General features: G+C 40.1%; 2 protein-coding genes across 7 annotated transcripts in view; both read right to left on the bottom strand.

Moving 5' to 3' along the window:
• itga7 (integrin, alpha 7) overlaps window positions 1-19,050 on the bottom strand; it is a 35,610-nt gene extending 16,560 nt beyond the window's left edge. For 2 of the 6 annotated variants that reach the window (XM_069146558.1, XM_069146567.1), the window contains exons 1-5: window positions 18,542-19,049; window positions 3,437-3,564; window positions 2,790-2,869; window positions 2,358-2,613; window positions 1,029-1,160 (exon numbers count right to left, since the gene is read on the bottom strand). In XM_069146558.1, coding sequence (XP_069002659.1) covers window positions 1,029-1,160; window positions 2,358-2,613; window positions 2,790-2,869; window positions 3,437-3,564; window positions 18,542-18,759 — 814 coding nt within the window. In that variant the 5' untranslated portion in view covers window positions 18,760-19,049. Of the gene's footprint in view, window positions 1-249; window positions 358-1,028; window positions 1,161-1,359; window positions 1,381-2,357; window positions 2,614-2,789; window positions 2,870-3,436; window positions 3,565-18,541 lie in introns of those variants that run through there. The other 4 variants (XR_011178130.1, XM_069146577.1, XM_069146586.1 and 1 more) reach the window with 4 other exon arrangements.
• A 4,727-nt stretch (window positions 19,051-23,777) lies between these two features.
• Window positions 23,778-26,692, bottom strand: LOC138199822 (protein shisa-5-like). The gene is made up of 5 exons (XM_069152052.1): window positions 26,489-26,692; window positions 26,032-26,188; window positions 25,696-25,862; window positions 24,808-24,978; window positions 23,778-24,696 (listed from the first exon to the last, which is right to left on the bottom strand). The coding sequence occupies exons 1-5, from the start codon at window positions 26,655-26,657 to the stop codon at window positions 24,551-24,553; spliced, it is 810 nt and encodes a 269-aa protein (XP_069008153.1). The 5' UTR covers window positions 26,658-26,692; the 3' UTR covers window positions 23,778-24,550.
• Window positions 26,693-27,515: the final 823 nt, after the last annotated feature.

The following is a 27,515-nucleotide window of genomic DNA, read 5'->3' as shown; positions in this document are numbered from 1 at the left end:
ATTATATATTGAATGAAATTATAAATGAAATGAAATGACCAAAATTTTAGGAAAAAAAAATACAAATTTTGGATAGCTGTCTCTTTATAACAGTAAAGACACAGTCCAATGTTGTACATAGACTATAAACTAAAACCTACACATAGACAAAAGGTGAAATAAGAAACGGTAACGACAAAGACGGAGAAGAGGTGACTACGTCCACTACAAGCCCGGTCCGGTCCAAAACAACACTTCACGCCTACAAACCTAAGTAGCTATTATGAGCTACATCCTCAAACGGTGTGGGCTGGCTGGAGGGCTCCAGAGTTTTGTACAGCAGTGCATCTTCAACGGGGCTAGCCATGAACAAGAGCCCTACGGCCCAAAAAAAAAAGGAAAAGAAAGACGGAAAGAGGCAGAAGGAGGAGTGTGGGAGAGGAGTGGTGGGGTGGTGAAATGGTGTGGGGAAATAAGGAGTGAAAAGAGAGGAAGAAAAAAAAAAAGAAGAGAGGGAGGTGCAGGTGAGACAGGTGGTGCATTGATTGGTGCTTTGTTTTTGTGGCGCCGCAGTGGTTTATTCTGCAAAAACCACCGGGCACCCTGGCGGAGAGACGACGTTTCAGGCTCAGACTGTACCCTGAAGTCATCGCACCAACTCAGCGATGGCTGGAATGAGGATAACATCACGGTTGTTCCCTCTTCCCTCGTTTGCCCAAGAAATGATGCCAGCACCGGCATCGTAAGAATTCATGTCAGGTCACATTTTACCCCACAGTGACAAAATGTTTGAAAAATGAGGTGGAGTCCTATTCAGGGTCTTACGAGTCATACACTGATAGGCTCAGCCAGAAATAATCCCCGGGGAGTTAGAGGGACATTAAACCAATTTTTCCCTGGCGGGCAGGTTAGCAGTAGTTAACTGCTGCTAGTTCCTGGTGTTGAGTCAGCCATGTTGGGGTGCGGTCTGAGCCGTGGCATCATCCTCCCCCAGCCCTCTCTTTCTCTCCTGTGCGGAGGCAGCAGTGAGCAGGGAGGGCAAATCCTACCCAGGTAACTGTGGTAGGGCACAGGGATGAGCTGGGCATTAAGCTGTTTCTGATCAGCCACCTCGTAGGGTCCGTCGTCATATAAACCGAGGTCAAGCAGAGTCTGGTTTAGGAGCTGGACGCGCATCTCACCTAGAAAGGAAATAGTTAAAAGGCACAGCAAAGCAACAAGGAAACATTTGCACAACGTCGTACAAGGCGGACAAAAGACCACAGACACATGCACACGTCGTGTACCAAATCAAGAATACGTACTAATTCTCTAAAATATGTACTGCATACAGATCATCATGGTATAGTGTTTAAGAAGTGAGCATACAAATGATATTACCATACTTCACCATTAACAGGATATGATACAAAACACGTGATATTGGTTTTCAATCAAACTGCAAAGGGAAAATGAAACTTCACAAATCAACAGCAAAATGTTTACATATATTTTTAAACATTTTAGACATTTCTGGAGTGATCAAGCCACCATTGGAAATCTATTTGTAATTTTTTTTTAGCTGTCAAGAGTTCCTTTTATTTATTTGGTGCACTGCACTATGTGAGATGACTGTTCAACAATGGCACACTCAAAAATCCGCCCAATTTATAATGCATTTTGTCATTTTTGAACACAGTTGCACAGTTTATATCGATCTACATGTACTGCCTTTACCAAAGACACCAGGCATTATAAGATCAAATTCAGTTGAGTCAGAAACATCAATTACCTATACAGAATGTAAACTAGAATAGAATATTTTAGTGTTTTAAAATGTGAATTGTATAATTAAGATGATAACGCAGCAAAGCACAGAGCTTCGATTTCATGTGGCAGTCTATGACAATAAAATATAAATAAATCCAGTAACTGATTTAATTTAATCTCAGAGCTTTCTTTGATTAAGTGCATGCTGCTGTTCTGCATAATTTGTGTTCAATCAATAGATTGGCTCATGCATTAAAATACATTGTCCCGTTAGGAGGACTATTTTAATTAGACAGTTTATATAAATTGCCTGTCTTATTTCTCTTTCAGCAGTTGCAACAGGAATTCTTTTCATGTTATTTTTACATCCACTGTAAATTATCTCCACATTTTTATGGTGCAGCACTCATCATAGGCATAAGAGGAGGAATCGATATAAATTAGACAATGAAATAAATACAAAATTTTAGTAACAAATCTTTCTCCTCGTCTTTAGAAGGCAATAGTAAGATGGTGGTCATGTCACCTATGGAGTCCCAAATCACAACACACAGATTTGCCTCAGAGGGTTTTCAAATTCGTAAAACCAACAACTTTTTGATTTGTCTTGTCTCAATCAGACACGTTACCTTTCCAATTGTAGGTTCCAGGTGCTCCGAACAGAATGAAGTTGTTGTCTGGGGTGAAGCTGACAGAAAGGCCCTGCTGACAGAAACCAAACTGCTCATGTCCCTGCGGCCGACCCTCGCAGAACTTCCATTCCCCGCCGTCCAGGTCATCTCGCTCTGTCAGGTCCTCGCTCAGGACGTAGCAGCGTCCAATGGGATCGCGCGTCTCTGAAGGTTTACTTACACGTTGCCTCAGCTCGTACAGGTGAGCACAGGTCTGGTGAGGGACAGGAAATGGCATTAGTGTGTCTTGGCCTTAGATTTTTAAACTGTGATATTCTATACTGTTTAAAGACTCACTCAGGAGATCCAGTCTTCAACTTCATAAATAACAACTCAATAGATGAACCACACACAGCCTGAATGAATGTCCACAATGTACATGTTACTCACCACCACTTTGCCTCCAATTCCCTGACTCTTGACTGTAACTCCCAGCCACTGGTTATCTTTGCTCTCTCTGTCCAGGCTCACTGAGGGAAAACACAGACGGAAATGTCACTCACGATGGTTTCCATGTTGTAAACCAATTAGGACTGTGGCCTCGGTAAGCACTTTGTTATGCAATGACTTATCCAACAAATTTTACTTTTCACTGAAGCAATGAAAATGTTGAAGTACGTTTTAATGTCAACATTAGTTAGAACCTTTTTCGTACAGAGGTATAATGGATTTCATAATTACTTGATGAATGCAAAAAGGCATATTTGCACTAGGTGTCCAAGTAAAACATATTTGCTGCTGTTCAAACTAGGGCAGCAAATGATTTATTTTCAGAATAGAATAATCTGGCATTTATGTTCTTCATTGGTTGATTCTTTGGTCAACAGTATAAGTAAAAAAAAAAATGCTCATCTTGATATTTTAGGGTGGGTTTTTTTTTTCCCCTCTGACCAACTCATAAGTATTCAATTTGAAATAATAGAGGAACAACAAACATATCTTGAAACCTGGATACATTTTTGATGATCAAAATTTTATTTTGTTGGTCAACTAATCAATTAAATTAATGAAACATTTCAGCTGCACTACAAACTCACCTTCTCCATCGATATCAACCCTCTCACAGTCGTACTCCTCTGGTGTGATTGGACACCTGAACAGAGCTCCTGGCCGACTGCCCCTGAGCGCGCCCTGCCCCGCTGCCTGCGGCGCCCCCACCAGGAGCCTACAGGAAAATGTAGGGAAGACTAATTTCAATACCTGCTGTCAAAGACAATAATAGCCTCACATGATCTTTAAGACACCATTAAAAGTACAAACATCTGCAGCTCAAGTGAAACTCTTAAAATCCTGCAGGGACCACATACAGTCGCGTTATCTCGTCTTAAAAAATTGATTGACAACAGCTCTGTGAAATCTACGTGTGGCGTATCGTGTTGACACTGACATACAACAGCTATCACTGGTCATCCTTTACTATCAAGTGAAGGAAAAGCTTTATTCTCAGTGAGGTGGTTGCTGATATTTTGGGGCCAGTGTCAGTGCCCTCTGCCTTATTAGGAGCGGCTGATTCAGGCTAGGATGCTATTTAAAAACCGAATGTTGGGCCACATTCCTCCCAACACCATCAGCCATGGAATATGCATGGAAGCGAGACGTGGGGAAACAGAGGCAAAGAGAGAGCGGAGAATGAAGTGCACATTATAAGGGAAAACAAAAGAGAGAGAACTATCCTAAATTTAGCGCAACAACAATGTACCTACAGCTTTGATATAATTATAAATATGATGTCAGCTATGAAAATACGTGTCTCAGTTGTGTGGCTGTAAAGCCTGTATGAAAAGTTCCCACCATCAGCTCTCCTCATATCTACCGAGTTATGTACAGACTTAAATTAGAGGCCGGGAAGTATTCCACCTTTAAATATAGTGTAACGAGCTGAAAGTAAAGCATGGATCATTGTAAAATAACTCTAAGTGGACATATGTGCCTGTTCACACAGAGACACTCAAAACAAAAGTGGTGGGTGCAAAGCAACTCGTTACTGCTGTGCTGGATAGTTGACGAGATATATTTTACAATTTTGGCTTCACTCTGCTCCTGGAAATGTAACTGGTTAAAAGGTGCATCTTTTCCTACTGAGCTTTATCAGGAACACACACAGGTGACAGCAGGCAAGCAGACACATCACTACTTGGCACATAATGGTTATGTTTTATTGAGAAAATTACAAAGCTTTCCTAATTTCTGTTTATCTGCAATGTTACTGAATGTGTCTGATCAATAATTGACACCATAAGAATGTACAGTGTACTATTGTCTAACTTACAGGTTTTACTCCTAATCTTTTAAAGTTCTGTAAAGATTTACACTGCTAGCACTGTGAACTTGGGAAAAGCGATGTTTTTAAGTCTGACTATGAATTAAGGTCTCATGGCCGCTTTCACCCAAATGTTCTTGTCTTTGCTTCCTCTGATGTAAAATTTTAGATTTTTGTGCAAAAGGAAGGGAAAAAATGTAATCCAATATTTCTGCAGCGCTCCTCTTTTTTTGCTATACTAGCTGTGTGTAGAAATATTGGGTGTAATTGTGGGTTTTGTTTCACCAAAAATATAATTCCTTGTAGATGAATCACTCAAAAAAATGTACTTGAAACACCGTGTGACCACCTCAAGGGAGGAGGAACACACCAATCACAAACTGAGCAAGTGCAAACCGTTAGCATTAAATAGTGGACAACCCGAACACAGCATTAGAATTAATCCAACAACACAGCAAGTGTTAGCGCAGTACTAAGGTTGGCAGTTCATACTTTACCTCTCATCCATCCCACACTTTCAATTCTAGATTTGTAAACGGCATAATGGAGTCACCAATCACTGGGAAGTAGCCACGGACAGAAGACGGTTTGAAGGTGAAAAGCAAGATAGACTTGAATGTTCTCATTTGTCGTTTACACAAGTCTGTTTAATAATCTGAATCTGATAAGTAACTAGTCTGTCAGATAAATGTAGTGAAGTTAAAAGCACAGTATCCTTCTGAATTGTAGTGAAGTACAAAAGCCATCAGTCAATACAAATATCGTATAATTGCACTTAACTAAATGTACTTTGTTAAACTGCACCACTGATTAAGACACACACACTGGCACTGATACCACCCAGACTGCCAGACAGCTCAACTTTCTATCTTCTGCTCCTGCCTTCTCCTGCCTGACAAATACTTCTGTTGAGGTGCAGCTGTGCATGCGTCAGGAAGGATTCCCCTCTTTTTAATGAGCAAGAAGCAAAAAGAGACACCCAATGCAAAGACAGTGTATGTGAAATGATGATGATGATGATGCTCATCACTGGTGGCCAACATTAAAAAAAAAAAAAAAAAAAAACATATAGCTATATATGCCAGGAGGAACTGGTTTATGTTTAGGTAAAGGTAGTAAGCAGCAGTAAAGGTGATTCCCCCCCCCCTCCCACACACACACACACACACAGGCAGGTGTTTGGATATAAAGCTGGGAGGTCTCGTAATCTGTTATACCACCATTAATATGGCAAAGAGACTGGAACAGCTCCCAACTTGTCTGATTCCACTAATCTGTTCAACTGGGTCAGACTGAAATAATTCTTACTGGAGAAAATATATAACTGTAGTTGTTAAGATATGAACGTAGATATACATGTAGATTTAATTTAATTGAATTAACTCAGACTGTTGAAGCCTGATATGAATTTGAGAAAAACGTGCACAAACTTTTTTTTGCATAGAACCCCAGTTATTTAATCCCCCATCACGTCCATTGAAGCATGTTGGGAAATATGTTCTTTTAACTGCCTATATGAACAGGAGAAATAACTGCAAACAGACAATCACACACATCCCAAATCTGACACAGATAAATCATCGTGGCTGAGTAATACATTCATTCATTTGCCCTTTACCCACTTCTTAGCTCACTTCATTGTTCCGGATTGACTCAGATTGTATGATTATAGCCACCATTGCCAGGCTCATCTTCCAGTAAATCCCCATTTGGCATAGATGTCTGTGCGTGTTGTGTGTAACCTGAGTGGTTGTGGGTATGTTGTCTGTACTGCACAATGACCCTGGAGAAGATATCAGGGTGCTGAGTGTGATGTTGACGGTGTCTAGTGGAAAACCCACATGAACCCAGACAACACAGAGCCACTATCAGAATGCGTGTGTGTGTGTGTGTGTGTGTGTGTGTGTGTGTGTGTAGTACATTGCCAGGTTTCACACACAGATTAGATAAAGCACCTGGGCCCCTACAAATCTGACAAACTGATTAAAAACGAGTCTGTACTCAAGCACGGAAATGCTATTAGTTATGCAAAAATTAGCATGCTATCACCATCACAAAGACAACCCTCAGATAAGGATGTTAAGCAGGTACTGATTAGGTTGTTAGCAGCACAGCTGAGGCTGATGGGAATGACATTAGTTTAGCAGGGTTTGGTCACAAACCAAAGTCAGTGGTATACGTAATTTGAGAACTTTGAATGAATATACAAAACAATATGGAAATTCAGCCATTATTTACTGAGATACTTCAGTCTAAGTGATGGACCCACCAATAGATTGTCTGACTGACACTGCAAAACCCAGAGCTGTGGTACACATGCCAAGAATATAGTACATAGCCAAATAAGAAGGGTAAAATGAAAAACATGCACTCAATATAAATATGAATACCTACTATTACTCATAAAAAAAAATCATACTGAATTAGTGAGGAGACCAAACTATTAATTCACAAAGCCCATCAAGCAGTCAGTCATTACTGAATCAAATAATTCATTATCAAAGAGAAACTACTCTTTATCTAGAGGGAACATTAAGAAATACAGTCTGCCAATTACTGTGGTCTTCTTATGTCATATGTCAAAAACAAATATTTAGCCTCTGTTGATGAGTGTGAATTTGGCAACAACAGCTTTCATCGAAAAATATGAAATGTATGTACATTGAAGTCCAATGTTGAAACCCCTAAAATGAATGCACATCTGCTTTGATTTTGATTAAAATCCACCCATTGCTCAACGGTTGTTATCCTTGTTTTCTTCGTTGATCATCACAATAACAACACAGACACTCATTACACCGCACCCACATCCATGTGGTCAGTGAGGGGAGCATGTGCAGTGACCCCAACACTCTCTGAGAACCTATCCACCCCTCCCCCACCAATCCCTCCGCCTCTCCATGTGCGCGTATGCGCACACACACACACACACACACACACACACACACACACACACACACACACTCTCATCCTCCCTCACTCCTCCCCCACTTTCAGGAGTCACATCCCTGCGTTCAGCCTCCCACACAGGCAGTGAGAGCGTCAGAAAAACCGGATCGAATGATAGCATCACACACGTACAGTCACCACTATTCAAAACAACATTGTCAAGAAGAGCTGTGCATGAGTGTTGGTCTATCTGAGCTTATTTAAAAGACTCAATACAGCAAGTTTTTCTGTTTTCAGCAATTTTGACATGTGTCAAGGGATCACATGCTCCTCTATGGGTTGACAAAATTCCACAACTTTTATCAGGCTGAAGTTCTTTTCAAAAATCAATTTTAGACACTTAAATAACAGTAACCTAAAAAAGAAGGCTGCCTTTTCTTTGTTACTATTGGTGATGAAAATAGTTCACATGGCAATAGCAGCATGCCCATATGTAAAAGGCACCAAAACACACTAATAGAAGACACACAAACATCTGCAGAAAGGCATTTTGTAACCTCAAGAGAATTCAGAATGTTTAGTTTTGTTTATAGAGAGAATGTTCTGGCATTCAAACCCCCCCCAAAAAATTTGAAAAACAGATGAAAAAATTACACGAGAGAGAAAAGACCGGGAAGCACTTCAGACGGTAACGAGGCAGCCACACAAATTCAGTTTATAAAGGCCTTAAGGGGATAGGAGTTTTTTTTCTCACTCGTAATTTCAATGTGAAAATCCATTTGAAGAACAAATTAGATTTTCTGACAGTAGAAACAGACTCTGTTAAACTCAACCCTGCCTTGGAATGCCCCAGACGTGGGTTTTCAAGGGATAATTTTGTATTTTTTTTTTTTAATGATGAATCAAATACACCCTAAACATTTCCAATATTTAGTTTCACACTGTTGGTCTCTTTCTAATCTGTGTGTTCACACCTTTTAACATCTGTCCATCACAGAGCAGTGTGAGACCATGGCTCTATAGACAGTGGCTCTAGAGGATCAGCATGGGGGCCAGAGGCTCTTTAGGCCTTCTGTTGTTACCCTGAGGAAAGACTGTGACCTCTGACCCAGACACACATACACAAATACATATATACACACACACACACACACACGCAAGGGGCAACATGTGCAAGCATGCAGACGCTAATAGAGGTATGAGTGTGCAAATGGCTCAAATGTTTATTCACAAACTCACACACGCAGATCCTCAGCAGACAACAGACAGCTGTGCAACAACTATGTAAATTACAGATCAACACACTGACTGCAGCCTGTCCAGCAATGTCGACTGAGACAATCAGAAACATAAAAGTAAAAGAAAATGCAGATTTCACACCTGACTCCGGTTTTCCAATTTTCAGTTTTGCCGATGACAAAAACAACAGCTGAGAATGAGGTGACTGAGCTGTGAATCATCACGTTTTGAACATCTCAACTGTGTCCCACGCTGGGCAGAGGAAGAAAGGGTTGGGCAATGGACATTAAAGTGCAAAAAGAGAGACAGAAACAGCTGCTAGTTTTTGAAAACCCCTTTGGGATATGGCAGTTCACTGCCCACAGATGTGACTCAACTTCCTGCTTTAAAGATTTGTTCACGGACATTACAAGGGCGGCACATTGATTTAAAAAAACAAAAAAACATTCAAAGAATCTTCATACTTCAACACTGCAGTGAAAATAGACTTGCAAAAGAAGGAGAATTCAAACACTTTTCTTTTTGAGGACAATGGTAACCAGATCCTCACTGCACATGCATCTTTAACAAGCCCCAAGCTCACCACCTGCCCCGCTGATCAATAAGTGAACGGCCATTTTCAAGCACTGATAGGGTAATGATTGGCCCTCAGATCCGAAGTGTAAAGAGGACACAGCCCCTACACAATCCCTCTGCTGTTCCTTTTCACCTACTCCCTTGTTCTGCCCCATACCCACTCATCCATCTATTGATCTGTCTGTCTACAGTTATCTTATCTGTTATTCTTTTCCTAACAGTTTTAATTTTTTGACATTCTGTGCAACAGGTTTTTGGAGAGTTATGGTCTTGTGCATAAGCCATCTATCCATGTCCATCGTTCTGGGAGCTGGACTAAACAGGGAAACACGCTGCAGATCACCAGTCTATTGCAGACAAACGTATTGATTAACTTATCTTCACCATAATTTCACCACGTTCTGCGTATGCTTGTATGTGTGTGAGAGATAATTACAGAATTTAAATTACAAACAGTGCCTTGCTGCTAATTGCTTCTTTACCATTCACGTCATATCTGCCGCTGTGCAGATTTTACATTATTAAGATAAAAACCTGGTGCCTCATCCCCAGCAAAAATGGTAATACATATTTTAAAAGACTGGCAGCCATATTTTCAGGTTGACAACTATGTTCCCTTTCAGACACACATGCTACGTCTAATGGGTTTACTTAACGTCCATCAGCATAGACTTAATTAAATTTAGATTCAAAAAATGAACAAACTCTAAAGCACGGTGTACTTCTGAGTTTTTTCCTAAATGTAGGCCTACCTGCCAAAATTGTGTTGCAACAAGCAATTGCATTGGTATCGTGTTGAATGTATTTGTTTTTCTGTTTTCGGGAACAACGGAGAAATATTCTTCAAGTGCATCACTGCAGAGCTGAATCATTATGTATTTCTTCAATGTAAGTCCTTGGTTGAACCAGCTATTCATAAATGAATAGTTGAAAACTACTTGCTAGTTTCAAACTATGATTTACTAAATCAGATTCCACGGTGTTTTAGTGTGACTAGCATTTAGCATGTTATTGGCACTTCACTGTAAAGTTACACATGCGTAACTTTAGGTACAGTATTTGGCTTTTTTTTTTTAAGATATGCAACGTCAAATGTTCACAGTTTACATTATTTTTGTTAAACAAATATTTGAAGTTTAATTTTATATTATCTCTTTCACTCTTCAGCATGAACAGGTCATATATTATGCTAATGTTAGTTAACACTTACACCTGTCATTTACAGAATGCAAGACCTGGTGCATTCAGCAATTCATTTAAACCTGACACAAGATAGGCTACTAACAATGACATCACATGTAAAGATTCATATCGATCATTTCAAACCAATACCACTTAAAGGAAATTGGAAAAGATGCAAGTGACCGTGATAATGCTAAGGACATCTATTCTACGATTTATACACGTAATCTAACTGTTTGAATACAAAGAATATCATTAAGAATCAAACACAAAATCTATATTAAGAAATACAACAAAACACCTCCACTGCTTGTAATTTCCTGTTCTTGTCTGCTTTTCATAGTCTTTCAGAATTCACTTGAGTATCAGTTCCCAATAGAGCTGCCATCAGCTAATTGATTACACTGTGTCTTTATCGGAGTAAACCCAAGTGCCTCTACACACACACACACACACACACATAAGCGTGGACACACATTTAATCAAAAGCGAGGCCAGCAATGATTTATTCATCCTTGCAGCTCCCATTCAGACCCACTACACCTCCCCCATGCACAGATCATACGATATTCAGAGGCGATTGCCTGAGTCGACTCAAGGTAATGCTCAGTTTTTTTCCTAAAAAAAACATGGACGGCGATCAGGGAGTCAAACATAATTCATTAACACCAAAGCTGAGGATTACGTGTGCTGATAATGCCAGTAAACTTGACATTCTCATGTATGCCCAGTATTTCTACAAACTATCTAGGAAGAGCAGATGCAAAATCAGCTCTTGCTTCACCAACACTGAGCATATTTTCTGCACCTCCATCAGATCCAAGTTGTATGTTTCCTCCTGACTCTGCAGATTGTGTCTGCGCTTTCATTGAGCACGTGGTCCGTAAAAGTAATATTCCTGAAAGCTCTCAGCCAGGCAGCGTTGCTTCCCACCAAGCTTTTGTCCAAGACCAGGCAACCCAGTAGAGGAATAGGACAATGCTAAATAGACAGAGAGTAAGTGGGAGGCAGAAAAGGGCATTAATCGTGTGTGTGTGTGTGTGTGTGTGTGTGTGTGTGTGTGTGTGTGTGTAAAGCCCGTGCAATATCCACTTTGTTCTTTTTCATCTCTCATATAAATAAGCACTCCAACAGTTCCTAACTTTACTAGGCTTTCACATGAATGGCCTCTCGGAGATTTAGGAAGAGAGTTACTGTGGGACAAACTGAAAAGGACGATGAAAGTGAACAGGAGAAAAATCATGAATCGAATTGGGGGGGAAGGGGGAAGGTTCATTCTGAACTCTTAAGCTGGGGGTGAAAAAGCAGCTTTTATCTGGCTATTGTAATGCAGATTTTTACCCAGAATTTCTTCCTTGTGTTATGAATGTGTGAAGCAGTTCTGTTGGACCCCATTTAAATACATTAATGTATGTATTATAAAAGGAATGGCACTGGAAGGTACAGAGGATGTTGGGTTTGGCTCAGAATAGCAAAATAAAAAAAGTACAATAAAGGTTATAACTGAAAACAAAAGACTTAATGGAAGCGTTTAGACAGTGCAAGTACAATTTCTCGCCATGAGTTACAGTATTTACAATTATCAATGCAACCCTCATTTGTGCATGCTACATGTGAAGTGACAGATAGCTGTCTGGGCACGAAGATTAGAAACGGAGGGGAAACAGGTAGCTTGGTCTTGGCTAGAGGTAACAAAATATGCCTGTCTGCGCCCCAAAAGCTCACTAAATAACAGATCACAGCACATGTCCCTGAAATAGACCCTCACATTACGCTATACTACTGCAACTTGGTTTTCGACAAAGCTTTAGATGGTGGCAGGTGGACTGATCTTACCTTGGGGAAGAGGGAGACTAGCTGTGTTTTCCTTGATTCCAGTACTTGTGGAGGTTAAGCCTGCTGTCTTTAGATTCATATTTTGTGTATAGATATGAGATTGGTGTCGATTTTCTCTTATCTCTCAGCAAGAATGCATTTTTCCCAAAATGTCATACATCCAAATCTGAACCACGTAGAGTTTCTTATTTTGTGTGCTTGACTTCGTCTGCTATCTCATAAGATTTTGGAAGTGATCCAAAAACTCTCCTCCATGCTCCCGTCTTGTTCTTTAAGCTGTGTTAATCAAGCCTCCAGTTCAATGAGAGGATTTGTTCAGCCTCAGAGAGCTCTGTTTTAGATTCTTACTCAGCCAGTGAAACCAAACTCCAGACAAGATGTCTAGGGCTATATTGGCTACCTGTCACCCCCCTGGCAGTAGACTGAGAGTTCCTGCTTGCAAAGGCACCAAAGTGGGTCTACATGTAAACATGAACGTCCCTGCAACCTTAGACTATTTTACTTTCCCTATGACAGCAATGCAACACAGCCAGTTCCAGGTCTCCTGAATCAACAGCCTGACAGCCGGATAAATCACAGTCTAACGATATTGTCACGGGTGTGTGGGTGCACTGCAAACAGCCACAGTTTGGGAAATAACTAATCAAATTGAAGAAAAGAAAAAAAAAATTTGAAAAAAGAAATTACTTTGATAAATTGAAACAACACAAATGGGGTCAAAATAGATACCACAAGAGATATCTTTTAAGGCCAGCTACAGAGCTTTCAGTAAGAAACAATAACAGATGATTTTCTACCTATAAGGCAGCAGCAAAGGAGAAATGCCTTCCCCCGCCTTTATCAAAGCACTCTGAAACCGAGCGAAATCTTTACATTGAATTACGAGGCAGAGATTAAAGACATGAAAGTGTAAAACTGGATGCTTTCCAGTAGTGTTGGGTACAGCATTATTTACATTGCTGTGGCAGGAAGCCAAACATGGATGTATGAGGAGAGCTTCATGCTATATCATGCTGTCATGATTTTGTTCGAACCAAGCAACAAGTAGAATCAGGTTGTATTTTCACATATCCAGCAAAATATTTTAGTATTAATTACGTCTGACAAAAGGATATGTTTTCTGTGTGTTTTTTTGTTTGTCTATTGGTTATCAGAATTATGAAAATACAGCCCAAGGAGGAACAAATAAAATGTTGGCATGGATCACATGGCACAACCATGAATATAATTTTCACTAGCATCCACATTGCGAGATACCGCATTTGGCCACCTAAATGACATTCATCTTAAAATCCAGTAGATGGTAGTAAAGATCAATATAGTGACAAAACAGGCAATTCTAGAAAAATTATGACTCTATCACAATCCACAATCACAGGTAGCAGTAATTCTCTGGGATACAAATGTACCTGCTCAAACTGAATACAGCGAGCAGTCATTATGTAACACTTAGAGACAGTGGTTTCAAAGGGGGACCCTTACAACAGCTGGGAGGCGTCATCTGGGCACAAGCGTGATTTGAAATCATTCTAATTGTTCAGGGAAATATATACAGACAAATGTGGTTGCGGTTGTAGGCTTGCACATCAAGAGTGGACTATTGGCCTTGGGAGAGAAATGCACTCTCCGAGAACCTTTCCAGTTAATGTATGGATTTTTTTTTCTTGGTTCTTAGGCAATGAATTCTAATAAATTCACTGATTACAATGAATTGCTGGTTTTGTGTGAAATGTAAAGTAATGGGTGGCTTGCAATCAAATTAATTACAGACATTTATGTTCCCATCAGGGTGGTGAGCCCTTACATTTTCATCTAGCGGTCAAAAGTTTGGTCCAGTACTTCCCGTCAGCCTCAACTGTGCTCTGTTATAGTGAAAATTAGCACTATTAGCATGCTAACACACTAAACCAGTGAAACAGCAGCACGTTACCTGTGTCACTCACATTGTTGTTGGCATTAGCAAGCTCAAAGCACTGGTGTGCCTGAGTACAGCCTCATAGAGCTGCTAACTTCACTGCTGACTCTTCTTTGGTAGTAGTGGATTAGAAAATGTGAAAATAAGGATATTAAGTCTCCATCTTGCACCTACACAACATTCATCCATACATTAGTAGATTTGCACTTACAACCAATTGTCTTTTAAGGTGATTCATGTTTTTTTTAATCTGGAGTTTATATCGTTTGACAGACTCATTACAATGTAAAAACATGCCGTGGCTGAATTTAGGAAGATTGGCAGTGGGGTGGATTACACTCAGGGAGGCTTCCTGTCTTCACCAGGCAGTAAACTATTAGCGGAAACACTTCTCATGGCATTATAAATAGCAGACCCACACATAACTCAGACTCAAATACCCTCTCATCTCTGTCTTGCATCAGAGGCAGCAGACGAAGCTCTTTCAGTTCAGCTTGGGGCATCGCCGCCAGGACAACCAGGAAACAAAATAAAGTTTTACAGAAGTCCATGATTTCAGATCGAGGCTCTTATTCCCATCTGAGTGTGTCATTCTTTTACTTCCTCCAGACATGGCACTGACCAGGATCTCCTTTCAGCACATCAGTCAATATGAGATCATCGTGTCACATGGGTGGCCTTTGCCTTGACCTTTGCTGCCATACTGAGAAAGGGGTTGTCGGGGTTTGGGGCAGCACTGAATAGATACTGTAAAATGGAACAAAAAAGGCACTCATTCACAGACAGTACCAGCCTTTGAACAAAAACACTCATCTTTTCTTATGCTTCAGGGATCAACACTTTTCCTTGTGCTTCCAATAAAATCTACAACTCCAAAGCCATAGTTGGTGAAACTCCAGAAGGGTTACAGCATGACTATGCTGATCTGTATTAGCTCTTATACATTATGGGTTGTGTGATCCAAGTATGAGTAAGCACAGGACAGATCATCAAAGCGGTAATATCATTTTCACCATCGAATCAGGTGACTGAACACAAAAAGAGCGTAAAACAGTACGGCTACAGGCGACAGTAACCTAAAGCTTCATAATACAAAAAGAAAATAAGTCAAGAGCATCTAATTACAACAAGTTTCAGGCAGATTGTTTCAAGACTAGAGTAGATCAGAGTGGCATAAATGATAATGGCAGCAAGATGGAAACTAAACTCCCAGATATGAACTGTAGCAACACAGAGGGCACCACCATGAAGCTTAATGGAAATGTATTATTCAGACAGGAAGGATAATTGCCATGTTGCTCTCTGAATAAAACATTTTCTGTGAATGAAAGGGCAATACCATTATCTCAAAATGTTTTGAACTCCTACAAGTAATGTAGTGATATGATTTCTTTTTTTCCCGGGAATCTAAACTGTCCCACAAAGAAGAATGAAATTGAAATTAAGTGATACACTGTCTATTGGCTGCAGTAATGATGACAACAAACTGTAGGGTTTCAACACGAGAAGGTTTCCCATTTCTTACTGACAGTCAATGCTGTTCGTTTTCATGTTTATTTTTGTAACTTAAATGACAGAAGTCTTCTGACCTTAACAAAGTACTTATTTTAACCCAAATCATGATTTTCCTCAAACCAAACCAAATCAAAACTTTACTACCAGTGATGTAAGATGTGCAGTTTGGAAGGCACAAATAAATGATGGTATCTTGCTGATATAAACACAGTGTTGTAGTAGAAGGCAGGGACAAACAACTTTTTTGTCTTTAATGTGAAGGACTTGTTGGAATTCAGGTCTTCAGGGACCTTGTGGGAGTTTTTTTTAATTCTCTATAGGTAGATATTTTATAGGCAAATATCAGTATTTTTCAACTCAACATTTTCAATTTAGACTTTTTTTTAGGCTAATAATCAATAAATAAATAAAAGAATCAATATTTACCCACTACAGTTTAATTTCTCTCGACAGAATCACTGTCCAAAATAAACATCAGTACTTTAATAAATTAGCAAATGTGAAAACAATGTGAAAAGGTCGTTCGTTACGCTCAACCAACAGGAATTATTGCCTGAATCTGCAACTCTACACTGACTTTGAGCTCATTGTTTAACTTTGCTGCTTTCTGTAAAAAGTGAAAAGCCTAAAGAGCCTTGACATTTGCATCACCAAGCAGCAGACACACACACAGCAAACAACTAGTGAACTTATAGTGGACCATTTAGCAGTCAGATATTTCCCTCAGGAGGAGGTGGAGACCAAAAACAGAGCTAAAAGACAGTGAATGTAGGACTCGCGTTTGCTATTGGGCCAAAAACACAAATGCTAATGTTGCTCTGTAACAGGTAAGTAAAATCTATTTTTTGCTCAAATCAACTCATCAACAGGATAACATGGCAATGTTGTGTTCTTTTATGGTTTCTGTTGTCCCAAAGTAGCCAAGTTTAAGCTGTAAGCTTTCCTTTATTGGCTGAGAAAATACTACTACTACTACTACTACTACTACTACTACTTAGAGTTAGCCATCTAAAAGTACATCAAATTATCTGAAAAACTGTAAGGTTCAAAAATGGCAGAAAATTAAAAAGGGTTTTCTTGAATGTTAATGATTAATTAAACAAACTATAATTTTGGTGTCTGGTCAAGTGTTTTTTGGAGAGAGGGGACAGGGACCCAGCAGCCCTAACAGTCATCTAATCAGACTTTTATCGGATCACGAATGAAATCATTCTAAAGTGATGTCACTGCGTACTGGAAGCAGCACTATCCATACCACTCTCCGCAGTAGGTGCATCAGCACATCAGGTCAGGCATTTATTGACTCCTGGCACTAACGGACAACTTCTCAGGAGTATTCCCTCTTGTTTACTCAGCAGTGAGTGATAGAATGCTTTATTTCATAGTCAGTTTTTAAAATAAGTTCCAGGAACACTGCCAGACAGCGAGCAGGTTTTCAGAGGGGGTGACCTGACTCTGTCTGATGTCATTCGCCCCGGTCTTACCAGGCGACAGGATGACTCCAGTCTGGGTAAACTGAGGAGCCAATAGTTAAATATGGGGTTCCAAAACAGGAACATCCAGTCAGTTACATCCCTTAAGATTAAAACATTTTTAATCTTTTAGTTTAAGCTACTTTAGTATTTCCATTTAGTGCTACTTTATTCTTCTACTCCACTACATTTCAGAGGGAAATATTGTATATTAACTCTGCACAATTTATGATTTTTATATCATAAAGGTGCTACTTTTACCTCAAATAAATTACCTGAATCCTTCCTCCACCACTGATTATAGTAATGTATCATGTGCTACAATTTAAAACAAAACTTGTTCAAGTTGTTAGTTTATAGGGGTGTCTATGATGGCTGTAATGGTGCCAAGGGAATTTGCACTAGAAAACAAAATACAGGCCTCTTGAAAAAAAAAAAAAAATCTTCAAAATGTCTTGAATATGTTACAGACAGTTCTATCGACAACCTAATCAAAGGAAATGACTGCATCCCTTCCTTCAATATTAGTCACAAGGTCCAGGAGAACTGAATTAAGGCTGTCGCTTATTTTTAGTGCTCCGGTAAACATTTCCAAAGATAGTTATCTTTTATATTTGTTATAATTTATTCATGAGTTCTGGAGGATGGGAACAGACACATCGAGCGTTCCGGTCACACTGAAAGACGCATCAAACAGCTGCTGGCAAACAGCGGATTGGAAAACTAACACACATTCACAACTCATTCCTGAACAAACACACAGCCCGACACACTGAAGGACACGTCAATATCACAACTACACCTGACTGTGTGTCAGTCCAGGATCTTCATCATCAGACCTGAACTGCTTTAAGAAAATCACTTAAAAAAAAAAAAAAATGTGTTCCTTTTAGCAAAATTAAACCCTTCTGCTAACTCAGCAAGCCCCACTCTCATCTACTCTCCACTTACTGTAAATCATTGTCTTTTCACTCACAGCTCAGGCTGCTCTCACTGTACATGAGGCACATCAGCACGCTTAAACTCCTGCACTCACTTCAGGTATGAGTGTAGCAGTGATTTGGCAAATCTAAGGACAGCTGCAGCACAGAAATGCTGACTGTATCGGACTCTAATTTCAAGACCCCACAATGATAATTCTAGTTGGTTTTTTTTGTATAAGGAGTAGGTGCAAGATACAAGATATCACACATTTGAAACGGTGTCAAAAACATACGGGACACACAGGACAAGCTGAGTGCCGCATTCACTCACTCACCAGCTCTGAGGCTCTGGGGTAAGCTGTTGGTGAAGTGCAAGAGAGAAGCCAAAAAAGGTGCCACGGTCTCCCAACTTGTGCAGTGTGTGAGTAGTATCCAGGTTAAAGCACCAGACCTGACTTAAGAGGGTCAACAGAGCCCAGATCAAGGTAGTCCAACGATGCGAGGAAGGCGATGAGGGGGAAACAATGTCCCCGTGTCCCGCCAGGGCTGCCATAGCAGGGTGCAGGTCCTTTAGCAGAGCAAGTTCAGTTCAAGAAGAGCACAGGGGGAGATTCCTTTTTACGGCTCCCAAGACAAAAATCCTGTGTAAGTCTCCTCTCCTCTGTGGATGCCTCCCTTGTTCCCAATCCTCTTTCTCCCTCACTCGATCGTGCTGGCTCTCGACTCCGTTTGCTGCTGTCAGTCTGAAGAGCAGGCTGTGAAAATGCAGCTACTACTATGTGTGTGTGTGTGTGTGTGTGTGTGTGTGTGTGTGTGTGTGTGTGTGTGTGTGTGTGTGTGTGTGTGTGTGTGTGTGCAAGTGTGGTCCTCTCAATGCATGCGCGCCTCCCCCTCCTCTATGCTCAGAGGGAGACAGAGGACAAGTGCCTTGAATAGCCCGCTCACTCCTCCCCCTCCCCTCTCTCTTTCAGGCTCTCCAATCCCCCCCCCCCCCCTCCGCCTCACGCTCCCCGTCCCACCCCTCTCTCTCAGCTGACATCAACACTCAAGGGACTTGTGCCAAAATACCAGGCAAGGTTGTCAGGATACTTGGAGGCTATTGAACAGAGTGAGAGAGGGTGAAAAGACAGCAGACTGTTTTATCTGTGGAATTCACACGGTCCCAACTGCCTCCTTCTGTGGCCACTCATTGCTGCAGGTGCTTCCGTACTTGAGGGACAAATTGAGGCTCGATGTTGAAAGTTAAAGAGCCAGCAGATAAGAGACTAAAGTCTTCTTTTACTCTGAGCTTGAAAGCACTGGCATCTCACTTCTGGTAGCAGCGATGTGGAAAGAATCTGGGAGACAAAAGGGGCAGAAATGTGTACAGTGACCCGGGGAACTTTATTACAGACCTTTAGCTCCTCTGAAAAGCGAGAGTGGGAGAATGTATGTGCTGTGACAGAGCAATGCTAAAAGAGATATAATCAGGACGATTGCAGGATTACAACAAAGCACATCATTTACTGATTCACGTTATAATTTACTTCTACTAGTGACTCTTTTGAGCATTTTTCAACATAAAGTTCACACAACTGAAGAGATTTCTTCCTTTTTTTTCTTCTCTGCATTGTCTCCACAATGGGCACTACACCCACAGCTGTTTTAACCAGCTGATTTTTGTTTCTCTTGGGTCAATCTGTGTGCAGCTGTCAGTGTGTCACCTCAACTGTTCCACACAATAAACCTAACAGTTGCAAGCCAATTATACAAACAGGTGAAACACATGGACGAGGTTTTCAGGAGCCCATTTTTGAACTTTTGAGTTAATGTCGGGATGGGTTAGTGTGGTTTTGGTCAAGAAGGAAGGTGAAAGGTAGACTATTCAGATCAGTGTCCCCAGATTTTGACTGATGAAAAAGGTTTTTTGTATAAATTGTTGAAAATAAGGTTCAACATCAGTATACTTAAATTACTTTTGAAAGGCCGGGGGGGGGGGGGGGGGGGTAATTACATTAAATTAATTTTAACTGCAAAAACAAAGGTCAGACAGGTCAGTGGTGATCAACTGAAAATATGTGGGCTATTGACCATCATCGCCAATCTATGTCAAGCCAAGCCTGCTGAATTTAGGGTACTCTCACATACCTCGCTTATTCCAGACCTTCAGACTTTTCAATTGGTCCTAACAAAAATAAAACACCGGTGTGAAAGGTGCCTGGGACCACAGGGCGAAACCAATGTCCCAAAATGCGGTCCGACCAAAAGAGGTGGTCTCGGTCCAGATCTAACTGAACCACGGTTCGGTTTGTTTGCAGTGTAAAGACACTTTTTGGATGGTTTTCAGGCTAATTACAGGTTGAAGCAGGCCATCATCACCCATTTAACAATAGAAGAAAAAGGACTGCAGAAAAAGTAAAAAACAAAAAACAAAATAAGCTGCAGTATCACATGGGAGGAGCCGGAGACAGAGGTGGCTATTTAATTCAAATGAAGTCCAGCAAAAAAAATTTAAGACAACGTGAAAAAAAAAACCCACATTAAAAAGGCCAACATTTTTAACTTATTTCCTGAAAGGTAAATAATTGCTGGCTGCTATCATGAACCAGCCTCTGGTGTCAAACATTTTCTGCCCCCTGCTGCTCTAACGGGGTATTTAAGGAAAAAAAAACAAAAAAAAAAAGCTTACACCTTTCAGCATATGTTTATGAGTAAAAGTTAATCATATGAGTCTCTGTGAGGCTGAAGTACAGTGGTGCTTTAAGCTCAAACTTAATGTGAGCATGTTAACACGCTCATGTTTTGACAGTTAAAATCCTTATGTTCATCACAGTTTAGTTAACATGCTAACTTTTGCTAATTAGCACTAAACACAATGTCCAGCAGCCATCAACAAAAGTGTCAGACAAATATAATGTTTGACCCGACGGCAACAGGTGAAATGTTATCGAGACGTTTGCACCATCGCACATTCGCGTGCATCTCATGGGCAATTAAATGTCATGACTCTCTTATCCAGTTGTTTGCAATATTGGATGGATGGATGAGATAGTTCAGTCTGGAACAAAGTAGTTATGGTGCTAACATGGCCAACGAGTAATTCAGTAATTTTGTCTTTCGGACTTTAACTGGAAATTAGAAACAGTTCTCTTCAGTGATAGAAAGAGGTCCAAAAAAATACCAAAATATAAATAATGTTGGAAACTTGTTATCACATATCCTTGGTAATGGAACCAATTTAAAAATACTGAGCCATAAATAAAGCTGTCATGTCTGTTTGTGTTTCCAAGCATGTGGGAAAGTTCGGCCTGCTTGTATCTCTTTGGAGCATCTTGAGGATTGGCGAGTTATGTGCTTTTGTCAGCAGCTGCTCCCACATGCAAATCACGGGTTCAATGCAGAGTCCCACAAATTATTATCCAAAACCTGATCAAAAGGTTGTTTTATAACCATTATCCGATAACGCAGCGTGTGTCCCCCCCGTCCATTGTCTGTGTGCTGAGCAGCTCCACTTTGAGATATAAATACCAGAAGGACTCCTCGGAGCAGAAGAAAAGGAAACAGAAGAATGGAATTGTGTGGGGTGTCGGGGAAAATGCTGAGGACATCTTGATGGCAGCTCGGGCAGGAGGCCGGACAAGAATGCCTTCAGACAGAACAAAGCACAGTCAGAGGGTGAGATAGAAGAAAGGAAGGGAAAAAAAAAAAAAAGAGGAAGAAAAGGATGAAGACAAAGAAAACAGTAAAGATGGCGAGCTATAAAGATTATGTGCCACATCATTTGTGACACTGGCATCCCTTCACAAGTGCTCATTAGCAGTCTGAGCCTCACTTCAAGGAGAGAGCTTATTTTAGAGGAAGGCAAGCAGCAGCATTACACACAGGCAGGGTCATTTTTCCCATTTTAGCCCCCCCCCTTCACTTCGATGACTGAGATAGCTGCAGTCAGCACTATTACTGTATTGATTAATGGATAGTGCCAGATGCTATGAAAGGGAGTGCTGCTGGTTATTATGGGATTAAATGCAAGCACGCCCACCCTGGCTATTTGATTGCACGTGATCCCAAAGGAAGAGGAGTGCAGGGTTTTTGTCATACTTGTGATAACATTTAGTGACAACTGTATTGAATAACTAATCCTGTTTTGGTTTTTTTTTTTGTTACAGTAAGAAGATTTATTAAGCAAGCTCAGGACTCACTGTCTTTCTACACTTTCAGGGGGTAATTAAACATAAAATGCCTCCATACATACATGTTCGGGCAAAAGCCTCTCTTTAAGTCTGAATTCAGTCTGCTGTTATATTACTGAAAAACAAGGCTTTTAATGTGATAGTTCCACTTCACTTTTTCTTTTATTTATTTTTGTATGACCTTTATTTGACCAGGAATGGTCCCGTGGAGATTATTCAAGGGTCAAAAATCATCCAAATTAAAAAAAAAAAAAAAAAAAAAATCTTCACAACTTGTTAAAAGTCTGATATTGGTTTTATAATGTTTGTTATTATTTGGTAATTGGCTAACCAATCAGCTAGCTTGATTAGCAGACTGGTCCCATTGATGTATTAATGACCTAATCCAGTCTCTATGTATTTACTTTGGTGCAGACTCTAAATTAAGCATTTGAAAATATTTTTTTTTAAAAAGTTCAAATAACTGTCATCACTGGTTTTGTGAAATGAAAACAACAGTCTACAACAGCTTTACAAACTTGTACAGAGCTTTAAAGTAAGTGTCAAGTCATTGACAGCTGGTAACGACCAAAACAGAGCTAATGCGAAAGTTAGGGAATTTTGAACTTACATGCATCAGGTGGACACAAGTACGACTCCAGTCAATGTTGCATTTGCAACTTCTTTCCAAAAAAAAAAGAAGAAAAAAGCAGTTATGACAAGTTTAAGTCCGTTTCCTGAGGCAGGTCTAGGTGTTTGTATCAACAATGTAAAAGTGTCAAAAGGCTCGGTCCACGGAAAAATCCACCTGCTCATATTCAGCAACTGTGCCGTTTCGACTTCCGTAAATTTGTGATGTCACACAGCGGACCAGTGGGCCCTCAGCGTTGCTCACTGTCCAATTTTATGTCGGAAACAGCACCTCACGGTTTGTAGCAAGGCTGGGAAGCTGTAGAACTAAAGACAATCTGTGATTGGCCTGGCAGCGTGTCACTCAAAAGAGTCACCCAATCAGATGAGTTCAGACAAGCTCCTGATGCAAAACACCCAAATAACCTGTTTCTAGGTTTAAGTTCTACAGCGAGCTGTAAAACTATATGTGATGGTTTTTGGTCTCCTACTTAAAACCCACAAAATATATTCCTGAAGAGATGCAAGTAAAATGCCGATAAAGTGTAAGTTTTCAGACTAAAATTTGACATACAGGCTTCGACAGGGCCTTGACAGGAACCAACCATAGCCTACATCGAGGAGTTAAAATCTAGTCACCTGAGATCTTATTAAACTTTACAAAAGGTATGCCTAATCACAATGCGACTCTGTGTGAGACAATGTGGCTCCAGCATGCAGCATCAACAAAGCCAGTGTTTTGTTTCGTTTTTTACAAAATAAAAGTGAAGCTGGGGCGACCTCTGTTGGCAGATTGAGTTTATTGAAGAAAAATAATTGACTGGGAAACTTTTTTTTGTTATTCTTGATTTTTTTTTAATGACAGTGCTGTTCACATAAGGTAAAAGAGAAAAGGCATCAAACTGTGGTGTATATTGAGGTAAAGCCACACAATGTTAGCTGACAAGGATGTACTCAGACAAACACCATCTGCAACAAAAGCAACATTGCACATTTGAGAATGTAATGTTCCATGGTTTGTTAAATAGGGCTTCGTGTTAATAGTGTTTCATCATAATTTCAATGGCACAACATTATTAGGTAAAAAAATTGAATTAGCACAAAGTGCAACATTTCAAGTACTTCTTGCTCAGAGAAAAGGGATGATTCTGAAAATGTTCATAAAACAAATAAATCTTTCTCTGAATAAATATTGCTTTAACTCTTGTGTCCATAAAGTATTCAAAGTTGCATGTAATTGTTGGTTTTATATTTCTCTTTCTGAACTTGAAATAAGTGTTTTTGTATTTGTCCTCTATAATTTAAAATGTGTTCAACACAAGTCATTTTAAAATTGGATCCTTCCAAGCAGATGGAGAAAAAAAATGAAGCTATTACTCAACAGTATCCCCTAAAAGCAGCAGCAGATTTCCCAAGGTATATTTAGTTCTAATTGGACATCCTGCAAAGCGGCTCCCAGTGTATCATCACAACATAATCCACACATTTCACATTCCCACGAGTATTTTGGTCCAGCCAGGTCTTTAAAACGTGCAGTATGGTGTATGGTGTAGTAAACTATCCTGTTTAGGGGTTTTGCCCATAAGAGGGGTTGTAGGGTGGTTGTACGTGATTGTCTGAATGTGGTGGCGGTGCATAGGGCTGGCTGGGAGGTTGGTAGGGGTACATCGGCTGGTCTTGACCAAATGCAGCGGGAAATGGAGCTAGATTGACTGAAACGACAAAGAACAAATACTTTTGTTGGTGTGAGCTTATTTCCAAATCATTTGTTTATTTTAGTTTTTCTTGATATACATGGCAGTACATGTCATGAAACAACTTACTACTTTCCACGTATGGTAGTGGTGGTGCCGTGGGGAAGGACGGCCCTCCATGTCCCGGCACAAGCTGATATCCCGGGTAGGATGGCTGATGTCCCAGGTAGGATGGCTGATATCCAGGCGGCGACAATAGCTGCTGGGGTCCATTGACCGCAGGGTTGGAGTTTATCACGGCTATATAAAGTCACAGACAAACATTGTGAAAATTTCATCCACTGATAAACAAGGACACTTTATATTGAAACAAAAACAATTTTGTTTAAAGGTGCTGTCAGCAATTTTGTTGTTGTTAAAGTCAGTGTTAAAAAGCTCTACATCCTGACAGCCATCGCTGATAGAGGGTTTGGTCAGCAACATGGATCTGCCTGTCTGTCTGGTTTACAGTAAACAAGGAATACATTTTCTGTAATCCCGTTTCTACTTTATCCAACCAGCTCTGAGCAGTGCTTCAGAAAAATAAAGCTGCCAGGAAAAAGAAGACAGGAATCATGGCAGACCTGCATCGATCCTGTGGAACTTGGATCGGTCGATAATTCTAAAGGTTTTAAAGGGTTTGAAAAACGATGTGCAGCCATGCTGCTTCTGGACACGTGACCTCTGCAGTAGCTGCAGGCTACAAATATTTGTTAGTTTTCTAAGTCAGATGTTTGTTGTCCTTACGCTAAGCTCACTTAGCCGGCTGCTGGCTATAGAGCTCCATATTTATCTTTGCGTAGAGACATTAAAGCGGTATCAATCTTCTCATCCAATGAAGGCGCAGTGTAGTTCCAAAACTGCCAAACATGTCCTTTAACTGTATCTGTAATCGCTGACAGTACACATCAGTAGCTACTACACATCACATACAGTATCTTAGGTCATAGGGTTTTAGTATTCTGAACTGTGTCTTACTTATGTGCCTTGGGTTGCGTCCATTTCGACATTTCTTGTAGCAGCAAGGAGCCACACAGCAGATGATGGCAGCCACACAGATGAAGGTGGGAATAATAGACACAACGATGCTTACCAAGATGATAAAATTACTGGATTTGTTTCGCACCTGTTTCTCATAGACAGGTCTGTAAAAAAAGAAAACACAGGATAATAATTAAAACGAATACATTTTGTAAAACACTGATATTGTTTCTATATGTTTATATACTGTTACCGCCTTTTTTTTTTTTTTCTTTTTTTTTTTATCTTTGTGTCATGGAGAGGGAGAAATACAGGTTAGAAACAGGAGCACACCTTCCGGGACAGCTTTCTTGTTTTTCTTGAGTTAAATGGTATTTCTTATCACTGCAGCAGTATTTTTTGCTGCAGTCGCCACAGCAGTACTTCCTGCCACATTGCTGAGTGTCATGGAAGACACCATCTGTGTCCCAATATGTGTGGCAGTAATCAGCTGTAAGACAGAAGACACAGTCTTATGATGAAGAGTAGTGAGGGTGAGAGATTAAAGCAATAGAGAATTACACAAACTGATAAGAAGCTGAATTTCAGATCTTGCAGATAGATCGATAAATCAATAACTGTGTACTGAATATACATACGATGATGGTACACTGTGCACTGTGGCAACTGACTTTTAAGTGATCCAGCCTGTCTGGTTCATTTTGGTTTCACTTTTTTACTGTTGGCAAATGATCAAAAAAGTCCAAAAGACTCAAAACTCGTTGAAATACATAGCAGAAGCAAAACTTACCCCATACAGCCGGAACCATGACCACACACAAAACATACACAATACTGGGTAAAACACTCGAAACCATAACTGCTATGATGAAGCGTAATGAGGAAATTAATCCGACTGCAGTGAGGAAACTCTTCGAACCTGTGTCTGTCCCACCCTGTAACAAGTAAACCAACAACATTCCTTTTCCTCGTGTGAGCGACTTAACATGGGATAATTTATGATAGGCTGTTGCAGACTATGTTGATTGACTCTAACTTCAACTAATCCCTCGAATGTGTGTCTTTAGTGACTTTATTTAATCAGGTAAATGTATAATGTAGATGAAAACATCCATTTCTAAGAGTGTCTGGGCTCAGACTGTGTTTTTACCAGCGGCAGGACTATAAGTACAATACATACAAATGGTCATATTTAAATGTTCTCATCAACCAAGAACCTCCCCAAATTTATGTGCTGGATTATTTAAATTTTTGCCCACTGGTTATGTTTCACCAGCAAATTCAGCCCGGCGGTAATAAGCAATAGTGGAAACCAACTAAGTACATTTAGTCAGATACTAAACTTCAGTACAAATTTGGGTTATATTAACCGTTTTATTCCACTCTGTATTCTTTTACTTACAAGTCAAAGACAAATATTGTCGTTTTTACACCATATTGTTTTGTGTTACTTCACAGATAAAACACATGATGTACTTCCGCAAATGAAAATACTGAAGGGTATGTAAAATAGTTAAAATTGGCTTCACTATGACCAACTAAAACAGAAAAATGCTGCTTTTCACTTTAATGCATTAGTAATATTATACTTCACAAATAACTCACTCACAGGGCCCACTCCTTTGCTCTAATACTTATTTACTTTTACTTTACTAACATTTTCTCTTCAGTGTGGGGCTCAAGGGTTCTGAATTCAAGTCCAAACCACTTCAGGTTTAGCTTTTGTTGAGCTCTTCTACCTCGTTTTAATATGGAAAAATACGTTTTTCTGACTAGATCAACGTGTCTGAAAAGCTCAAATGACATGAGCAATTCTG

This window comes from Embiotoca jacksoni, unplaced genomic scaffold (assembly GCF_022577435.1).
Source record: "Embiotoca jacksoni isolate LCO1_2020_lvr unplaced genomic scaffold, fEmbJac1.0.p SCAF_1, whole genome shotgun sequence".
Taxonomy (NCBI): Eukaryota; Metazoa; Chordata; class Actinopteri; family Embiotocidae; genus Embiotoca; species Embiotoca jacksoni.
This window is presented reverse-complemented; position numbering and strand designations above follow the sequence as displayed.

Coding starts and splice junctions, on each gene's coding strand:
- LOC138199822 (XM_069152052.1), bottom strand. CDS start 26,657: ATGTTGTTGGTTTACTTGTTACAGGGTGGGACAGACACAGGTTCGAAG. Junction 26,189..26,488: donor CATGGTTCCGGCTGTATGGG/GTAAGTTTTGCT, acceptor TCTGTCTTACAG/CTGATTACTGCCACACATAT. Junction 24,697..24,807: donor ACTACCATACGTGGAAAGTA/GTAAGTTGTTTC, acceptor TTGTCGTTTCAG/TCAATCTAGCTCCATTTCCC.